Here is a 19508-nt window from a genome sequence, read left to right as displayed (position 1 = left end):
ATCTGTGCCAGGCAAAAATCGAGCAATCAGCCTTCTTATGGGTTACTCCAGCCTCTCAGCACTCCCAAACGCCCTTGGTCTCACATTGCTTTAGATTTTGTAACTGGGTTACCCATATCAAAGGGAAATATGGTCATTCTCACGATAGTAGACCGTTTTTCTAAGTCCTGCCACCTTGTTCCTTTAAAGAAACTTCCATCTGCCTTCCAAACGGCCCAGCTGTTAGTTCAGCATGTTTTTCACCTCCATGGCATACCACAGGACATTCTGTCAGATCGTGGTCCCCAATTCATTTCTCGCGTTTGGAAACAGTTTTGTTTGGCTCTTGGAGCCAAAACCTCTTTGATGTATGATTACCACCCCCAATCTAATGGTCAGACCGAACGCATGAACCAACAGATGGAGTCTATACTCAGATGCATGACCGCTACAGAACCTTTGGACTGGTGTATTTATCTCCCCTGGGTTGAATACGCTATCAATTCCCAAATCTCATTAGCTACTGGTCTCTCACCCTTTGAGGTATCCATGGGTTACCAACCTCTTCTGTTTCCCCTGGATGAAAGGGACATAGCTGTAGCATCCATTCGTCACCATATACGTCGATGCAAACCAATTTGGGGTAACGCTACCAGAGCCCTCCTTTGCACAGCAGACCAAAACAAATGTCAGGATCTGTGCCATGTCTGTCTGTTTTGGTGCTATTTCTGTTCTTAACCTCTAGATGGCGTTTTGAACCAGAGGAGAGGTGACAGGTATTCTCTATCTCCTTGATGATCTGCTGAGGAGTATTTAAGGAGGAGGCTGCCAGCAACTCACTGCCAGAGTGTTGCCCTTTGTGGTACAACTCAAGCCACATTACTTTGCCTTTGTCTTGACCTTGCTTTGCTCTTTTGTAATTTTGGATTTGTTGCCTTGCAGGTTACCTGAACCTAACTTTGCCTTGAGCATCGAACTCTGCCTGGATACCATCTTCTGGTAAGAAGCTATCCAACCCCATGAACCAAGACTCAAGCCTCCTGTTTCCTCATTGGAAACCAGCTGGCAGTCTCCAGATTCCTTCGTTCCATGGATCTACCTCTGTGAATCCTGTCCACCCTCCTCCTCCCATTGCACCAACTACAGAAACTCTTGGACCATCAATCATCCTGGCACACCAGTGTTCACTGTCTCCGGTCCCACGGGTCAACAACCGCCTAGTCTCTCCACCCCCTCTGGCGGATCTCTCCCTCAAATCAGTAAGGCAGAAATATCTTTTGTGAATATAGGTCCAGAGTTTCCCCTTGCTTATAGTTCTGTTTATTTTACCGTTGGTGTTCCGGTTCCAGTCTCCTACACATTTCTACATACTGTCAATAAACTTCTTACCGTTAAAACTCTGTCTCCTGAATTGCTTTCTGCATGTGGGTCAAATCCGTTCGAAACATTATGACACATTCAGGGTTCTTAGGGTTAACCAAAACGAATGAAACAACAAAAGCTTGAGAAAACATTTTAGTTAATGAAAACTGTCATTAACAGGGGAAAAATATAACCAACAGAAACTAAACTAAACTAACTAAAATATGCTGAAATTATAGCTTTAATACTCTTTGTATTTATCAGTTTATTTATAAACCTTGTGATCTGATGTGAAATGGATATGGATTCATTTCATGTCGCTTTGTGTTGCTGTCAGAATGAGACTGAATGTGGAAATGTCAAGGGGTGTAAATGCTTTTGCAAGGCTGTAGGTACTGTCAGGTGTCCAGATGATACAATGGCCTCCAGGTGTTCCTTCGCATGAACAAGACTGCATGTTGTATAAACTGCTGTAAATGGCTGGTGTCCAGAGTGTCTGTTGGTAGAAGCTAGTGCTCTCTAGGTGTGCTTCACCAGAAACACAATGTTGGTCTCTAACTGTTCCCAGTCTCCAGAAGGACGCTTCCCAAGTTTCACCAACCTTTCTGTGCTTTCTGGTGTCCAGGTGGTGTCTGCTTTAGTTGCCGTTCCCAGGGAGATGCCCTCCGTCACTGGATGGACTGCCTGAAGAACAAGGGTCAGCGGGTGGAGCGGTGGCACGTCCTGACCAACGAGCTGCCGCGGAGCTTCGTCCACAGCTAACAACATCCGCCACCGCCTCCACGCATGCAGACAGCCACTGTCAGGGATCACATATTTCATGCAGATCCTCTGCATTCATCTTGGGATAGAAACCTTCACAGGAACAGGCCACGTGGAGTGAAGCCGGTGATTGGTGTGCCTTCATCACTGATCATCTGGAAATATTGAGCCCATTGACTCTGTCATCACCTACTCTCTGCACTCACTACCACAGGGACCTAATTGAACTCCAGCTCTGTAAATTAATAAAGGAAGAACCACCTTCAGCATGTTTACATTAACTGCAGCGGACAACTCAGTCATGTCTGGATAACTTCTGGTTCATGTTTTTCTACAGTTTAAAACCAGATGTTATTTTTCTGAACAAAACCCATCACTGCATGAAGCTAGTCATTATTATAATGAATTATTAGTATAATCTGTGAAGTCTTGCATTATGGAGCCTCTAAACTGCCATCTCAGATTTTTATTTAATGTTAGCTGTGCAAACTGTGGGGACTAAAACTGCCCAGATTATTAACGTATGCAGAGAAAAGACATCTTCAGCTGGATGGCTTGGATTTCTGCCATGTATCTCCACAAGTCAGATAACTCCATCAGAGAATCAATCATTGACCCTTGACCCAAGGAGGCCTGATACCAATTAGACATATAAACCACCTTGTTCTCAAACCTGGTGCTTGTTACGGTCATCTCATACCTCGGCACCGTGGCCCAGCTTCTTCTGATCTTCTGGTTCAGAACAGGCCGTTGGTCTCAATCTCATCTTTCCAGAAGACTCTGTCCAGAACTCTAAAGAGTCCGGGAATCTGAACTGGCACCAGTCAGAACCTTCCATTTTGTATTATTCATAATATCATTTGATATCACTTTTGCTTGCTCAGAACCATTCCTGAACTGACTGGATCATTTTTGGAATAGTAATTAATTTATAGCCCTATGGAACGTTGCAGATGATCTGGTTGGAGACCGTCGACCTGGTATGATTTTCTTTACCAGATCAGTTAACAAAGATCTTAAGAACTTGTGGATCATCCTGTCAGCAGACCCACTTTAGATGTTAAAGACTTTATTGTTCATCAGCTGGAAGGACTGAGGAGACATCATGCTGCTGGACCACATGAAGCTGAAAAATGATGCATGTTCATTTTAACACAGATGCTTTTAAACCATATATGAATGATTTGAGAATTATTACAAGACCTTATCATTTTGGCTACATAAACTGAACATTTGTGGACTACTGATTAAGAACAATTAGAAATCACCAATAATGAGGAAAGTCAATTATTGCTTAAATTAATATTGATTGTCAATCAGGCTCAGAAACATCTATAAAAGAATCCCTGCTGGTACTTCAGGGGCTCCGTAATTCCCCCATTTACATGAGACGATGTTATTATGGTAAAACAGTGCAGCATGCTGTGGGACATTTACATGTAATTCAGAAGCATCCACTGCATGTCTTTAAAAACTGCTTTTTCCGATGAAACGTGCACTGATAGGTTCATTTCCAAGTGTTTATACCATAAACATGATCAGATTTCTATCTGCTCACTGTAACATGAAGTCTGAGGGCTAAAAATGCTCTTCATCAATGTCTTCTGCACAACAGAAATATCTACCTGTTCTGCATCTTTCAGAAAAGGTTTGCTGCTCAGGAGGTGAAGGAAACATAGCAAACCTTATTCCAGTGAACCTTATCGCTATATTATACTTTTTGAGATGTACGTGTATTGTTGTTGTTACTAATTTCTGCCACAAAACTAAATCACACTTTAGAAAAATAGGAATTCATCAAAGACAAAAAATGACTTTAGGAAAATTCTGTCTTTTTATTTGATAATTTTTGGTAATTTTTAGCACTTCCATATAAAGGTGTTAATAAAGATGAGGGAAAACGTTTGAAATAATAAGATGAGGATATGTGAAAATAATTAGAAGGATTGAAGGGATCAGTTATTTATTTCTGATTGATTCAGATCCACAGAACTTAGAAACCCAGTTGTGCGGTCATTCTGATGTTTGACATCTCTTTATTCAGGTTTTACTTGCAGAACTTTACCTCAGTTGATTTAATCTGGAAAAACTGAGAGATTACGTAAGATTTTCTCTGCAGAGCCAAGCAGTGCCTGAAGATGAGGAGTCAGAAAGAGATGAAGAATGCAGAAACCTCAGCATCTTCTGTTCAGTCTGAACAAGTTCCTCCTTTGCACCAATGTAATCTAATCTGATTCTCCTCCTGATTTAATCTGAATGTTCTCCTGGTTTTATCTAAATTTACTCTTGACTAAATCAGTTTTCTAATAATTTAGTCTGAGTTCCTCCTTGATCTAATTTGCTTTAGCCCAGTTTAATCTAAGTTTTCTAATTTAATCTGATTTCACTCTCATTTAATCTTAGTTTCTCCCTTTATTTTATCATTATTTAATCTGTGATTCACTTTAATTTAATCAGGTTTCCCTCCTAATCTAATCTGTGTTTCCTGCATCATTTCTGCTGCTCTCCTCAGACTGAAACGTTGCAGCTCCTGCTGTTGACGATGATGATGGTATTAAACTAAGTGGTTCTTCGTCGTTGCTGCATGATGCAATATGTTGATATCCTGTCTATTTCGTTTCTCCTGTCTGTTTTCTATGCTGGTGATGAAACATTCAGGGTTCTTCTGTTTGCAATGTTCTTCGTCCTTTTTCTGCACGACTGAATGTAAGAATGTAACTTTGGGTGTTTACAGATGTTCTTACATTTCTATCTGCTGTTTTCTGGACGATGCAACAATAAATTTGGAATGCAGCTCTGCCTCAGGACTGAGGTTTGTTGTCTGGCTGAGATGACCCTTACTGCCCCCTGCAGACAGAACATAGAATCGCAGCGGAGGCGGATCACAGGATGAAGATGAAGATGATGGAGAAAAGACATTTAGATTTAATGTTAACTGAGTTTTTCTGCTTCTCCGTGACAGTTTAATGTCGTCTTCTCTGAGCAGCAGGAGACTGACCTTTAACCTGACACAGTTACTGAGGTCATGATCTTTGTTATCAGTTAAATTCTTCGGGTCTGAACAGAAGGTTCGGTGAAGGACTGGACTGGTTATCGGTGGGACCGGTGCAGCTTTGGGCCGATACATTTTTTATGCTAACCAACCGAACCGTGAACGTCTCATTCGATCATTTTCTGACGTTGGGCTGGTGGTCCAATCACATCCCTTAAACCAACGGCATTGGCGCGAGCTGTTTGGGGGCGTGGCCATTAGTTTCGGCTGCGCGCGCAGCGCGGGTGATGCCCGCCGAATCAGAGGAGCAGCAAGGTAGCTTGTGAAAGCCATTTAACTGGCATGCAGCTTCAATGAGAGCACAGAGGGAACAACTGGTGTTAAATGTTCGATAAACTTATAAAAATGGCCTAAAACGACTCATATGAGGGAAAATTTTATAGTTGGAGATGTTTTAGGAATGAACCCTTTTCACCTTTCTTGTGGTTGTTAAATACGAGCAGATTTAATATGCAGCGCCATCTACTGTTTAAAATAAGAACCTGCTGGTGCAGAAAACAGGACAAATCTGCTGCCAAATGTGCAAAAATTTCACATTTATTTGTTTTTGCTTAAGCAGTTAGCAAATGCTTTTGTTGCATGGAGTCGCTGTTTCCTTCAATATTAGCTGTTGTTTATGGATAGGCTCTTTTTGCATTAAAATGAACATTGCGCAGCTCAGCTAGCTCTGCTGTCTCGCTACTACGCTGTGACGCCTTGATGACTGTTGCTTGTTTCTCAAAATTGGGACACGCATCGTTGCTCAACAAAAAAAAAAGTTTTGAAAGCACCCAAACCGAACTGGTTCAAGAAAAGCTCTTTCAGTGGAGAAAACGCTATTTGTTGCCACTCAGTGGTCAGTTTGAGAATTATGTGCCGCGAGGCATCAGGTGTTCTTTCCAGTTATAGCAGTCCTCAAGCACTCGGTTAGCTGATAGCTGCCTGTCAGTTGACCGAGCAGCTCTTTCAGCTTTACATAGCTACAGGGGTTGGACAATAAAACTGAAACACCTGTCATGTTAGTGTGGGAGGTTTCATGGCTAAATTGGACCAGCCTGGTAGCCAGTCTTCATTGATTGCACATTGCACCAGTAAGAGCAGAGTGTGAAGGTTCAATTAGCAGGGTAAGAGCACAGTTTTACTCAAAATATTGAAATGCACACAACATTATGGGTGACATACCAGAGTTCAAAAGAGGACAAATTGTTGGTGCACGTCTTGCTGGCGCATCTGTGACCAAGACAGCAAGTCTTTGTGATGTATCAAGAGCCACGGTATCCAGGGTAATGTCAGCATACCACCAAGAAGGACGAACCACATCCAACAGGATTAACTGTGGACGCAAGAGGAAGCTGTCTGAAAGGGATGTTCGTGTTCTAACCCGGATTGTATCCAAAAAACATAAAACCACGGCTGCCCAAATCACGGCAGAATTAAATGTGCACTTCAACTCTCCTGTTTCCACCAGAACTGTCTGTCAGGAGCTCCACAGGGTCAATATACACGGCCGGGCTGCTATAGCCAAACCTTTGGTCACTCATGCCAATGCCAAACGTCGGTTTCAATGGTGCAAGGAGCACAAATCTTGGGCTGTGGACAATGTGAAACATGTATTGTTCTCTGATGAGTCCACCTTTACTGTTTTCCCCACATCCAGGAGAGTTACAGTGTGGAGAAGTCCCAAAGAAGCGTACCACCCAGACTGTTGCATGCCCAGAGTGAAGCATGGGGGTGGATCAGTGATGGTTTGGGCTGCCATATCATGGCATTCCCTTGGCCCAATACTTGTGCTAGATGGACGCGTCACTGCCAAGGACTACCGAACCATTCTAGAGGACCATGTTCATCCAATGGTTCAAACATTGTATCCTGAAGGCGGTGCCGTGTATCAGGATGACAATGCACCAATACACACAGCAAGACTGGTGAAAGATTGGTTTGATGAACATGAAAGTGAAGTTGAACATCTCCCATGGCCTGCACAGTCACCAGATCTAAATATTATTGAGCCACTTTGGGGTGTTTTGGAGGAGCGAGTCAGGAAACGTTTTCCTCCACCAGTATCACGTAGTGACCTGGCCACTATCCTGCAAGAAGAATGGCTTAAAATCCCTCTGACCACTGTGCAGGACTTGTATATGTCATTCCCAAGATGAATTGATGCTGTATTGGCTGCAAAAGGAGGCCCTACACCATACTAATAAATTATTGTGGTCTAAAACCAGGTGTTTCAGTTTCATTGTCACCTGTACATTCCCACCAAAAAACATCACAAACGTTTATGATGTGTCACAGAAAGTGTCATTTAACAAATCCTATTTACAGCATCCGTTGCTCTCCTCCATTATAGGTCCTTTAACGTGCAATGAATCATGGGAGAGGGTGCACCATGACACAGGAAATTAAAGCTACATTGCCCTCTGCTGACCTCTCAGTGAATTGCATGTGATTTATAGTGCTTAACAGACTGATATACAGGTCCTTCTCAAAATATTAGCATATTGTGATAAAGTTAATTATTTTCCATAATTTCATGATGAAAATTTAACATTCATATATTTTAGATTCATTGCACACTAACTGAAATATTTCAGGTCTTTTATTGTCTTAATACGGATGATTTTGGCATACAGCTCATGAAAACCCAAAATTCCTATCTCACAAAATTAGCATATCATTAAAAGGGTCTCTAAACGAGCTATGAACCTAATCATCTGAATCAACGAGTTAACTCTAAACACCTGCAAAAGATTCCTGAGGGCTTTAAAACTCCCAGCCTGGTTCATCACTCAAAACCCCAATCATGGGTAAGACTGCCGACCTGACTGCTGTCCAGAAGGCCACTATTGACACCCTCAAGCAAGAGGGTAAGACACAGAAAGACATTTCTGAACGAATAGGCTGTTCCCAGAGTGCTGTATCAAGGCACCTCAGTGGGAAGTCTGTGGGAAGGAAAAAGTGTGTCAGAAAACGCTGCACAACGAGAAGAGGTGACCGGACCCTGAGGAAGATTGTGGAGAAGGGCCGATTCCAGACCTTGGGGGACCTGCGGAAGCAGTGGACTGAGTCTGGAGTAGAAACATCCAGAGTCACCGTGCACAGGCGTGTGCAGGAAATGGGCTACAGGTGCTGCATTCCCCAGGTCAAGCCACTTTTGAACCAGAAACAGCAGCAGAAGCACCTGACCTGGGCTACAGAGAAGCAGCACTGGACTGTTGCTCAGTGGTCCAAAGTACTTTTTTTCGGATGAAAGCAAATTCTGCATGTCATTCCGAAATCAAGGTGCCAGAGTCTGGAGGAAGACTGGGGAGAAGGAAATGCCAAAATGCCAGAAGTCCAGTGTCAAGTACCCACAGTCAGTGATGGTCTGGGGTGCCGTGTCAGCTGCTGGTGTTGGTCCACTGTGTTTTATCAAGGGCAGGGTCAATGCAGCTAGCTATCAGGAGATTTTGGAGCACTTCATGCTTCCATCTGCTGAAAAGCTTTATGGAGATGAAGATTTCATTTTTCAGCATGACCTGGCACCTGCTCACAGTGCCAAAACCACTGGTAAATGGTTTACTGACCATGGTATCACTGTGCTCAATTGGCCTGCCAACTCTCCTGACCTGAACCCCATAGAGAATCTGTGGGATATTGTGAAGAGAACATTGAGAGACTCAAGACCCAACACTCTGGATGAGCTAAAGGCCACTATCGAAGCATCCTGGGCCTCCATAAGACCTCAGCAGTGCCACAGGCTGATTGCCTCCATGCCACGCCGCATTGAAGCAGTCATTTCTGCAAAAGGATTCCCGACCAAGTATTGAGTGCATAACTGTACATGATTATTTGAAGGTTGACGTTTTTTGTATTAAAAACACTTTTCTTTTATTGGTCGGATGAAATATGCTAATTTGTGAGATAGGAATTTTGGGTTTTCATGAGCTGTATGCCAAAATCATCCGTATTAAGACAATAAAAGACCTGAAATATTTCAGTTAGTGTGCAATGAATCTAAAATATATGAATGTTAAATTTTCATCATTACATTATAGAAAATAATGAACTTTATCACAATATGCTAATTTTTTGAGAAGGACCTGTATCTCTGCAACTCGAATGTGCATTCAAACATTTAGAGATCACATTAAGTTCCCTTGTAAAGGTTATAATGCATTTCAGATTCATCCTGAAATTTCCCCCGGAAGCCGAGTATGCATAATTTTTTGTATAGGTTCTCCCAACTGTACTTAAAATTCCTGTTTGGGGCCAAAATTTAGGTTGTTTTTCCCATCAATTTGTCAGAAAGTTTAAAAGTTCCCAGGATCTCACAATACTCCAAAACAACCAGTCCGCATCTATAGTATCTAATGGTTACTATGGTGACCTCAGGATGCTGCTCTGCTGCAGATCTCAAACAATGAGACGTTTGTACCTCCCTGAACATCCGCCTCACTGGGAGCTGCCGACAACAGAAGCAGCTGTACATTTATTAATAACTATTTGTTCTCAGTGTGAGATGATGCTCCTGTTTATTTTAGGGCTTTTTACCAATAACTGGAGAGGATGCTGGAGTTGGTTTTCTCTTTATCCAACATCACCAGAATCATCCAGCATTCGGGTCAGCTAGGTAATAAAGGTCAAACTAATCACCAAACCTGTCGTCTCACCTGCTGCTGGAGAACATCAGCAAACATCTCTGTTAAAACATCTTCAGAACATTTCAGGACTGACTGAAGATGCTTCCAAATGCAGGAACTGGAATAAATTAGCTTCAGTTTGAGACACCAGCAGATTTTATTGGAAATTCTACAGTTTTCAAGAACATTTCCAGAGATCTGTCAGGTTATCAGTGAGCTGCTGATATCAAATGGTCCAGAAACTAAAAAGGGCTGTAAATGGAGGATCTGATAACCGGCAGTTCAGGTAGAGCTTTCTGTAGGACGAACTCATGCGCGTTTCAGATGACTCCACCACCAGATCAACCGAGGTCTGAGCTGCATTCATACGGAATAAAAGTGCAAAGGAGGATGTTCAGCAGCAGAGAGACATCACATTTCCACCACTGCATCCTAAAGACTAAACAGATGAATCTGTCCGGGTAGCTGCCAGTGAACTGATCCTGCTGAGAAGAACTGCTCAGAAGCTCTGCAGGAGCAAGCTAACATATGGATACTGTCTGAGTTGGTGTCTCCATCAGGGTAGATCTTTCTCATGCACAACTTCATCTGCAAAAGCAGCAATAAAAGCTCTGGGTGGCAGCAGCGCCAATGAGGCTGAGGTCTTCTGTCTGCATAGCCACCTTTGGGTGGCCATGGGTTACTGTCCCATGCAGTGGGGTTATTAGGGCTTTGGCAGGTGACAGCATCTCCAGGTTGACCTATGTTCCACTCCTCACCTGAGGTCAGGATCTGTGGGTAACGCCTGAAAAAATGAGATCAGGAATTTAAAATGCTGTAATAAGCTTCTTCTGCTTGATGGATGTAGTTTAGGAATAGAATGAGGAGTTCACAGTCAGGTCCCCACTGATAATGATTACTGGACTGGACGTCACATGACACGCATGCTCCATTGCTATGCACTGAGTCCAAAGAACATAAAATTGGTTCTTCTTAAAGGCCAATAAAGTTCTAGTAGAAGGACGTGTTGCTTTGATAGTTTGACTTAAATGTAGCTGAGATATAATTAACATGAAATGTCATGTGGGAAATTCTGAAAGAAATAAGCGATGTACACAGGTATGCCACCTTTCTAGGGCTGCAGGCCTTTAAGCAGACTGGGACTCTGAGGAAGGGTTCTGTCTCATTGGAATCTTGGGAACGTCTGTGGGTCACCTCAGATGAGCAGAAGATGTTGAGGCTGCTTCTCCCATAGTCCAGTGGATCTTTGCTAGAAGTTGCATGGTTTTATCAGTGGTTATCTCCATGTCTGCCTGTTCTGATAGATGTTCAGACCTGCACCTGATACCTTCTCGTATTCTCTCTGATTGCATCTGGAATTCTGTTTAAACCAGTCCAATTCCCATCCCTGAGGGCCTGTTTCCCGAATGATCTCCAACAGTTGCTGAATATGAACCTCCTCCACATTTCACCAAGTTCTGCAGAGGCCTGGGAATGCTCCAGGCATTCAGTTGAGGTCCGCTGAATCCGGGAAACATCTAAAACATGCAGAACACGAGCCCTCGAGTACCAGAACTGGGTTAGGACTTTTAGCCCCATTGGTTCTGCTAAGAAAAGGACTTGGATCTGTACATGTTGCTGGCCCTAATGAGTCTCTGACATGTGACTGAGCTTTCAGACTTAGGTGTTACAGATTCTGTTCTGATTAGACCAAAAAAGTTTGTTTTCACACCTTATTATCTATATGATAACCCGGAGCTGTGAAGACACCTCGTCCTTTAGGTTGTTCACAGCTCTGCCTGCAGAGGAAGGTAGTAATCTGCTTCAGAGGATTACTCTAACATTTAAAGTCTCATGAGTCCATCAAGTCCTGACTGAGCCTGATTGGTCCAATCAGGTGCTTGCCAGGAAGCACAGGTCCTTCTTGAGGTGCAGCTGCAGACCGCTGGCACTGGTGAAGGTCTTGGAGCAGCGTGCGCAGCGGTAAGGTTTTTCTCCTGAGTGTGTCCGCTTGTGCTTCTTCATGGTGTCTCCATCGCTGAAGGTGCGGCAGCAGAATGGGCAGCTGTACGGACGTTCGCCGGTGTGAATGCGCAGGTGGCGCCGCAGGTTTCCTCTCTGACTGAAGCTTTTGGAGCAAAAGGTGCAGCGGTGCGGTCGCTCGCCCGTGTGCGTTCGCAGGTGGCGCCGTAGGTCGGCCGACTGAGCAAAGGACTTGCAGCACCAGTCACAGGCGTAGGTCTTCCTCTTCTGCTCCAGGTGGAAGCGGAGCCCGGCGGTGTGGTTGAACGCCTCCCCGCAGCGCGGGCAGCGGTGAACGAGCTCGGGGATGAACCCGGTGACCTGGGCACCATCAGGTGGCTGCATCTCCTGGGAGGTCATCCTGGTTCTGGAAGCATCCTGCTGATCTGCTGCTGGCACCAACATCTGGTCTTCTTTAGCTGTGTTTTCGAAGCCTGACTCTTCTGTGGCAACATGAACGTTTGCCATTACGGACTCAGCTGGACTGTCAGCTTCGCTTGCTTCCTCAGGTTCAGCTTTGACCCGTGCAGGGGGCTGGACCTGTGGCTCCTCCCTGAGAGCTGGGACCTCTGTGTGGATCCTGGGAGGATTCAGGGACAGTTGACACAGCAGAGGAGATGTCCTCCCAAATGTCTCCTGCAGCAGGTTGGGTTTTGGTATCTGATCCCAGGGTTCTGCAGGTCTCTTATCTCCTGGATGGTGGATTGGTGCTGATGGTGTTTCCTTCTGAACCGACAGAAGCTGCACAGAAACCGGTGGAGGTCTGGACTGAGTTAGGGTGGAGTCTGGTTCCTCTATGTGGGTTCTGGGTTTCACCTCACCGAGAGGCTGCTCTGGAGGTACAAACCCCAGACCAGCCTGGGTCGACCCTGAAACAGAGACATTGTGGTTAATACAGCAGTATATGTTACCCCTCACCTGACTACAGGCACACCAATCAGTCAGAACATTATGACCAGTCCGCCCTAATTTTTCTGCATGGAGTGCTCGGATCCAGTAGTCCTGCCCTCACTGCTGATTTACAGACTGTCATTTCTACCACCATTTTATAAAAGGTTATTTTCACTAAGCTCTACTTATTTATATACGCCTACATGGATGGAATCCTATTTGTCAGACCAGTCACTGGTTTTCTGAATCAAAGGCCATCTGCTAGGAAGCCATTTATTCAACTAGATTCAAAAACTGAAACTCATTTAAATCTTTGATTTACTGTATTTCTGTTAAATTTGATGATTCTGGCACCCAGCCCATGAAAACCCAAAATTCACTTTCTCAAAAAGTTACATGATTACATCAGACCAAAAAAAAGGATTTTATTACAGAACTGTGGATCTACTGAACAGTACAGTATGTCCATGTCAGGGCTTCTTCTTTCATGAATTACTGCATCAATGCAGCACGACATGGAGGAGATCAGTTTGTGGTTCTGCTGAGGTCTTTTGGAAGCCCAGGTTGCTTTGATGGTGATCTTCAGCTCGTCTGCATTGTTGGTTCTTAGTGTTTCTTATCTTCCTCTTGACAATTCTCCATAGATTCTCTATGGTTTTAAGGTCAGGCCAATTTACTGGCCAATCAAGCCCAGCTAACGCCATGGTCACTGAGCAACCTCTTGGTACCTTTGGAAGAGTGGGCCACTACCAAGTCCTGCTGGACAATGAAATCACTATCTCCATAAAGCTTTTCAGCAGACAGAGGCATGGACTGCTCTAAAATGTCTTGGCTGGAGGCTGCACTTCTTCCTTCCACTCAACCTTCCATTAAAACACTTAGATACATTTCTCTTTGAACAGTAAGCGTCTCTTGCAATGGTCATAACAGGACCAGAACAGAACTTTTCTGTGGTAAAATACTTGAATTATCTGTCTGACGTAATATTTTACATTTCTGGGAAACTGAATGTTGTGATTCCAGTAGCCTTAAATTATACTGGGATGAGTTACACCTGTTTCTGTGAGCTCAGCTTTTTCTGCTCAACTTAGTTAACACATACTCAGAAGGAACCTCCTTTACAGCTTATATAAAAATAGAATTTCGTGTTTACATGTAAACATAAGCTAATAAATCCGTTCAGTGTGACTCATTCAGTACCAGCAGCATTTAAACAATAATTCGGGTTGTGTCCCACTGAGCTACGAACCACAATCTGTCAGTTTCTAAAGATAAACATCATCCGCTGATTCTCTACAAAGGCTCCAGGGCAAAGAGGAAGTAGCAATGAAAACCTGAAAAAGTCCCTTCTGTTTCATTATATATCGACAGAAACGGTTCTTGTAGCTGAAGCCGAATATTACATACAGTTCTAATCTGCGCAGAAATTATTTTAGACCTTTGATTCGGCCCATGCTTAACCCTAAAATCGCCGGTAGGTTTTAAAACCAGGGATTTGTCGGCCTGATTTGGAACGGCCCTCACTCAGCCACTCGGTCTCGGCCTCCAGCAGCAGGATGTCCCGCAGCTGCCTCCGCAGGCTCTCGTTCTCCAGCCTGGTTCTGGCCGTCTCCTCCCGGTACTGGGCCACCGTGTCCTCCACCACGTCCAGTACCTCCTTTACCACCGCGGTGAGCCGCTCCGTCAGGTAGGCACTGAGCAGCTGCAGTTTGGTCATTTTGATCCTAGAAACACCGACAGCCGAACCAGAACCGAATATTACCGACCAAACAGGAAGCGGCAGGGAGATTCTTCAAAATAAAACCCTGTCTGTTTGTATTCAGTATCGATGAGACTTTTTCAGTTTACGGTTTGCAATCAAAAACATCCACACAGGTTTTATCTGTCCACCTGAGAAGAAATGAAACTGGTTAGGATGTTCAGAAAAACCCAGGAACCACCAAGGCTCGACCCGTCATGAACTGTCCAAAGAAACTTCTTAGTCAATAACTTAACCTGGATGGCATTAAATTGACCTCTGATAATAAAGTAAAAAACCTTGGTGTTAACTTTGACTAGGACATGTCATTTAAATCCCATATTAAACAGGTTTCTAGGATTTCCTTCTTTCACCTCCAGAACATCGCCAAAATTAGAAATATCCTGTCCAGGAGTGACGCTGAAAAACTAGTCCATGCATTTGTTACTTCAAGGCTGGACTATTGTAATTCTTTACTATCAGGATGTCCACAAAATGCAGTTAAAAACCTTCAGCTGATTCAAAATGCTGCAGCAAGAGTTCTGATGAAAATTAAAAAGAGAGATCATATTTCTCCTATTTTAGCTTCCCTTCATTGGCTCCCTGTTAAATCCAGAATAGAATTTAAAATTCTCCTCCTCACATATAAAGCCCTTAATGATCTAGCTCCATCATACATCAGAGATCTGATTGGTCCATATGTTCCTAACAGAGCACTTTGTTCTCAGACTGCAGGTTTACTGGTGGTTCCTAGAGTCTCTAGAAGTAGAATGGGAGGCAGATCCTTTAGTTTTCAGGCTCCTCTCCTGTGGAACCAGCTCCCAGTTTTAGTCTGTGAGGCAGACACCCTGTCTACTTTTAAGGCTAGGCTTAAAACTTTCCTTTTTGATAAAGCTTATAGTTAGAGTGGCTTAGTTTATCCTGAGCTATCTCTGTAGTTATGCTGCTATAGGCTTAGGCTGCTGGAGGACATAATGACCACTTTCACCCTCTTCGCTACATTCTCATACTACTCTCCAATTTTGCATTATTTGCTGTTATTTCAGCTTTTAACTTTGTTCTCTTTTCTCTTCCTAGAAGCTACACCTGGCCTGACTCTGTGTCTACCTGTGACACCTTTCTGGAATCGTCCGAGCCTCTGCTGGCAACAACTTAATGCTCACCTTCTACAGATGATCCACATGGCCCTGTCTTTCAGTGTTTAACCCTTTCTCTCTCCTAGACATGGCTACTGACTGAGCTTCTACTGTAACTAACTCTATGTGCTCTCTTTCAGACTCTAACCTTGAAAACTGGATCAGAGTTTATCTGTTCTTTCTTTCTAGATGAAACGACTAAAGGAGCTACATCCATTAACATTTACTTTTCCTTCCCATAGAAAGTACTCCTGGATCAGTGCTTCTTTGTTCTCTTTGTGTCTCTGCTCTGTTCTCTCAAACCCCCAGTCGGTCGTGGCAGATGGCCGCTCACACTGAGCCTGGTTCTGGTTCTGCTGGAGGTTTCTTCGTGTTAAAAGGGAGTTTTTCCTCTCCACTGTCGCTACATGCATGCTCAGTATGAGGGATTGCTGCAAAGTCAACACCAGTGACTGTCCACTGTCTCTACACGCTCATCCAGGAGGAGTGAATGCTGCAAGTCACTGACTGGATGCAATCTGCTGGGTTTCCTTAGATAGAAAAACTTTTTATCCAATTTGAATAAATAACTGAATCTGACTGAACTGTTCAATGGTTACGATTAATTGGAATGTATGAACCTGACTGTTGTGAAGAACCTTGAGACGACATGTGTTGTGAATTGGCGCTATTTAAATAAAACTGAATTGAATTGAACTGGGAACTGCAGAACCACCAATGTCACTGTTCAGTAAAACTACAGGTCCTTCTCAAAATATTAGCATATTGTGATAAAGTTAATTATTTTCCATAATGTCATAATGAAAATTTAACATTCATATATTTTAGATTCATTGCACACTAACTGAAATATTTCAGGTCTTTTATTGTCTTAATACGGATGATTTTGGCATACAGCTCATGAAAACCCAAAATTCCTATCTCACAAAATTAGCATATTATTAAAAGGGTCTCTAAACGAGCTATGAACCTAATCATCTGAATCAACGAGTTAACTCTAAACACCTGCAAAAGATTCCTGAGGCCTTTAAAACTCCCAGCCTGGTTCATCACTCAAAACCCCAATCATGGGTAAGACTGCCGACCTGACTGCTGTCCAGAAGGCCACTATTGACACCCTCAAGCAAGAGGGTAAGACACAGAAAGACATTTCTGAACGAATAGGCTGTTCCCAGAGTGCTGTATCAAGGCACCTCAGTGGGAAGTCTGTGGGAAGGAAAAAGTGTGGCAGAAAACGCTGCACAACGAGAAGAGGTGACCGGACCCTGAGGAAGATTGTGGAGAAGGGCCGATTCCAGACCTTGGGGGACCTGCGGAAGCAGTGGACTGAGTCTAGAGTAGAAACATCCAGAACCACCGTGCACAGGCGTGTGCAGGAAATGGACTACAGGTGCCGCATTCCCCAGGTCAAGCCACTTTTGAACCAGAAACAGCAGCAGAAGCGCCTGACCTGGGCTACAGAGAAGCAGCACTGGACTGTTGCTCAGTGGTCCAAAGTACTTTTTTCAGATGAAAGCAAATTCTGCATGTCATTCAGAAATCAAGGTGCCAGAGTCTGGAGGAAGACTGGGGAGAAGGAAATGCCAAAATGCCAGAAGTCCAGTGTCAAGTACCCACAGTCAGTGATGGTCTGGGGTGCCGTGTCAGCTGCTGGTGTTGGTCCACTGTGTTTTATCAAGGGCAGGGTCAATGCAGCTAGCTATCAGGAGATTTTGGAGCACTTCATGCTTCCATCTGCTGAAAAGCTTTATGGAGATGAAGATTTCATTTTTCAGCACGACCTGGCACCTGCTCACAGTGTCAAAACCACTGGTAAATGGTTTACTGACCATGGTATCACTGTGCTCAATTGGCCTGCCAACTCTCCTGACCTGAACCCCATAGAGAATCTGTAGGATATTGTGAAGAGAACGTTGAGAGACTCAAGACCCAACACTCTGGATGAGCTAAAGGCCGCTATCGAAGCATCCTGGGCCTCCATAAGACCTCAGCAGTGTCACAGGCTGATTGCCTCCATGCCACGCCGCATTGAAGCAGTCATTTCTGCCAAAGGATTCCTGACCAAGTATTGAGTGCATAACTGTACATGATTATTTGAAGGTTGACGTTTTTTGTATTAAAAACACTTTTCTTTTATTGGTCGGATGAAATATGCTAATTTTGTGAGATAGGAATTTTGGGTTTTCATGAGCTGTATGCCAAAATCATCCGTATTAAGACAATAAAAGACCTGAAATATTTCAGTTAGTGTGCAATGAATCTAAAATATATGAATGTTAAATTTTCATCATGACATTATAGAAAATAATGAACTTTATCACAATATGCTAATATTTTGAGAAGGACCTGTAAGTAAAGTTGGGTCTGTACCAGGAAACCAACCAGTTTAAATGAATTTTACTGATTCTTCCAAGAAGAGAAGTCAAAGGTCAGCCAAGATGATTCCAGAAACTTGAAGATGACTACAGAAAGGGTGTGATCCAAGAGGAACTGGCTAAGGGACATTTAACCAGATATTAGGGGGGTGTATGTATATATATGACCCTGTGTGGTTTAAAGAAAATCCATTTCTGTTGCAGTGCTGATGATCTCCATCTTCATCTGTCATAGAAATTAGTTTTGAGTTCAGCTGGATGATGTCAGGCATGGATCCCAGTCTATGAAGACTCCCAGGTGTTTTGTCCCATTCCTTCAGCACACACGTCTTCAGGTGTCCAACAGTATGGGGACATCTCCAGCAGTCTCTGTTGGGGACAGGTCAGTCCAGCAGCTGTACCCTCCTCTTCCTCAGTCAGACCTTTGGAATGTTGTTTTCCACTGCCACAGAGAAGAAGTGGTCCTGAAGGCAGCAGTTGCTGCTCTAAAATCTCTGCTGGACATTTCTGCATCAATGGTGCCATCAGCAAAGGAGGAAATGATCCCAGCAGGATGTTCTGTTCTGCAGAAGGAGAAATATGCACATCCTTCCAACCTTTCTGTGAAGAACTTAGTTTTTCATCCTCTGAACATCCAAGATCCTCAGATTCTCAGGCTGGCACAATCTCAAAGTTCTCCAACACAGCTTTTTCTAGAAGAGCCCAAACAGGAAAGATCTCGTCTTCAGGTTGTCTGACAGGAAGCAGAATTGGTTTTCTACCGAGCTGTAAGTTCTGAAGGTGTGAAGAAGAGCCACATTAAATGAGGAGCCTGAAGCTGTGACCAGCTCAATCAGAACATCAGAACTGACCCAGAACTTCCTCACGGATGTACAGAATCTTCTAAAAGTGTTTTCCACAGTTTGTCCTTGTGGTTGGGTTACTGACATAGGACACCTGGTAAGGTCCTGGCTACCATCTAACATCTCTCTGCTCTCCTCCTCAGGTCTGCTGCTCACCACACCACTGATTTCACTGACGTCACACTTGTTGAAAACTTTGTTTTAAACTTAGTTTGTGTTGAACACATTTATATTTCAGAACACGGTGGGTCTACCTTTTTGCTGTGGCCTTTGAGACGGGTCAGAACAGTACTGTTCCAACCACAAACCTCAGTGTGTTTCATTGGGACTTTATGTGACAGACCAGCACAAAGTAGAGCAGAGCTGTGAAGTGGAAAGAAACTCATTTTACAGGCAAATATTTGAAAAGTGTGGTGTGCATTTCTATTGATCCGTCTTGAGTCAGAACTCTGTAGAACCTCCTCTGGCTGCAGGTCTTCTGGAGTTTGTCTCCAGCACCTACATCTACAGACTAAATTCCTTTTTGGAAAACATCTCAAGCTCAGTCACATTGGATGGGGAACATCTGAGAACACCAGTTTTCACAGAATCTCGGTAGGATTTAGGTGTGGACTTTGACTAGGCCATTCTAACACATGAATCTGCTTTGATCTACACCATCTCCTTGGAGCTCTGGCTGTATGTTTAAGGTGGCTGTCATGCTGGAAGGTGAAGTCTTCTGCAGATCATCTTCTTCCCCGTTTGCTGTGTCTCCTACATGGTCGGTGGT

General features: G+C 43.7%; 2 protein-coding genes across 3 annotated transcripts in view; one reads left to right on the top strand and one right to left on the bottom strand.

Annotated features, from left to right (window-relative positions):
* LOC124862600 (double C2-like domain-containing protein alpha) overlaps positions 1-3650 on the top strand; it is a 79608-nt gene extending 75958 nt beyond the window's left edge. Inside the window, exon 11 of one of the 2 annotated variants that reach the window (XM_047356602.1) lies at positions 1967-3650. In XM_047356602.1, the coding sequence (XP_047212558.1) occupies positions 1967-2103 (137 nt within the window). In that variant the 3' untranslated portion in view covers positions 2104-3650. Of the gene's footprint in view, positions 1-921; positions 1233-1966 lie in introns of those variants that run through there. The other variant, XM_047356603.1, reaches the window with a different exon arrangement.
* A 6244-nt stretch (positions 3651-9894) lies between these two features.
* LOC124862320 (zinc finger protein 771-like) lies at positions 9895-14763 on the bottom strand. Its single transcript, XM_047356161.1, has 2 exons — positions 14173-14763; positions 9895-12626 (listed from the first exon to the last, which is right to left on the bottom strand). Exons 1-2 carry the CDS (start codon positions 14363-14365, stop codon positions 11629-11631), a joined length of 1191 nt encoding a protein of 396 aa, XP_047212117.1. The 5' UTR covers positions 14366-14763; the 3' UTR covers positions 9895-11628.
* Positions 14764-19508: the final 4745 nt, after the last annotated feature.

The sequence above is a fragment of the Girardinichthys multiradiatus genome, chromosome X, assembly GCF_021462225.1.
Source record: "Girardinichthys multiradiatus isolate DD_20200921_A chromosome X, DD_fGirMul_XY1, whole genome shotgun sequence".
Taxonomy (NCBI): domain Eukaryota; kingdom Metazoa; phylum Chordata; class Actinopteri; order Cyprinodontiformes; family Goodeidae; genus Girardinichthys; species Girardinichthys multiradiatus.
Note: the sequence above shows the minus strand (reverse complement) of the source record. Positions and strands in the feature narration are given on the sequence as shown.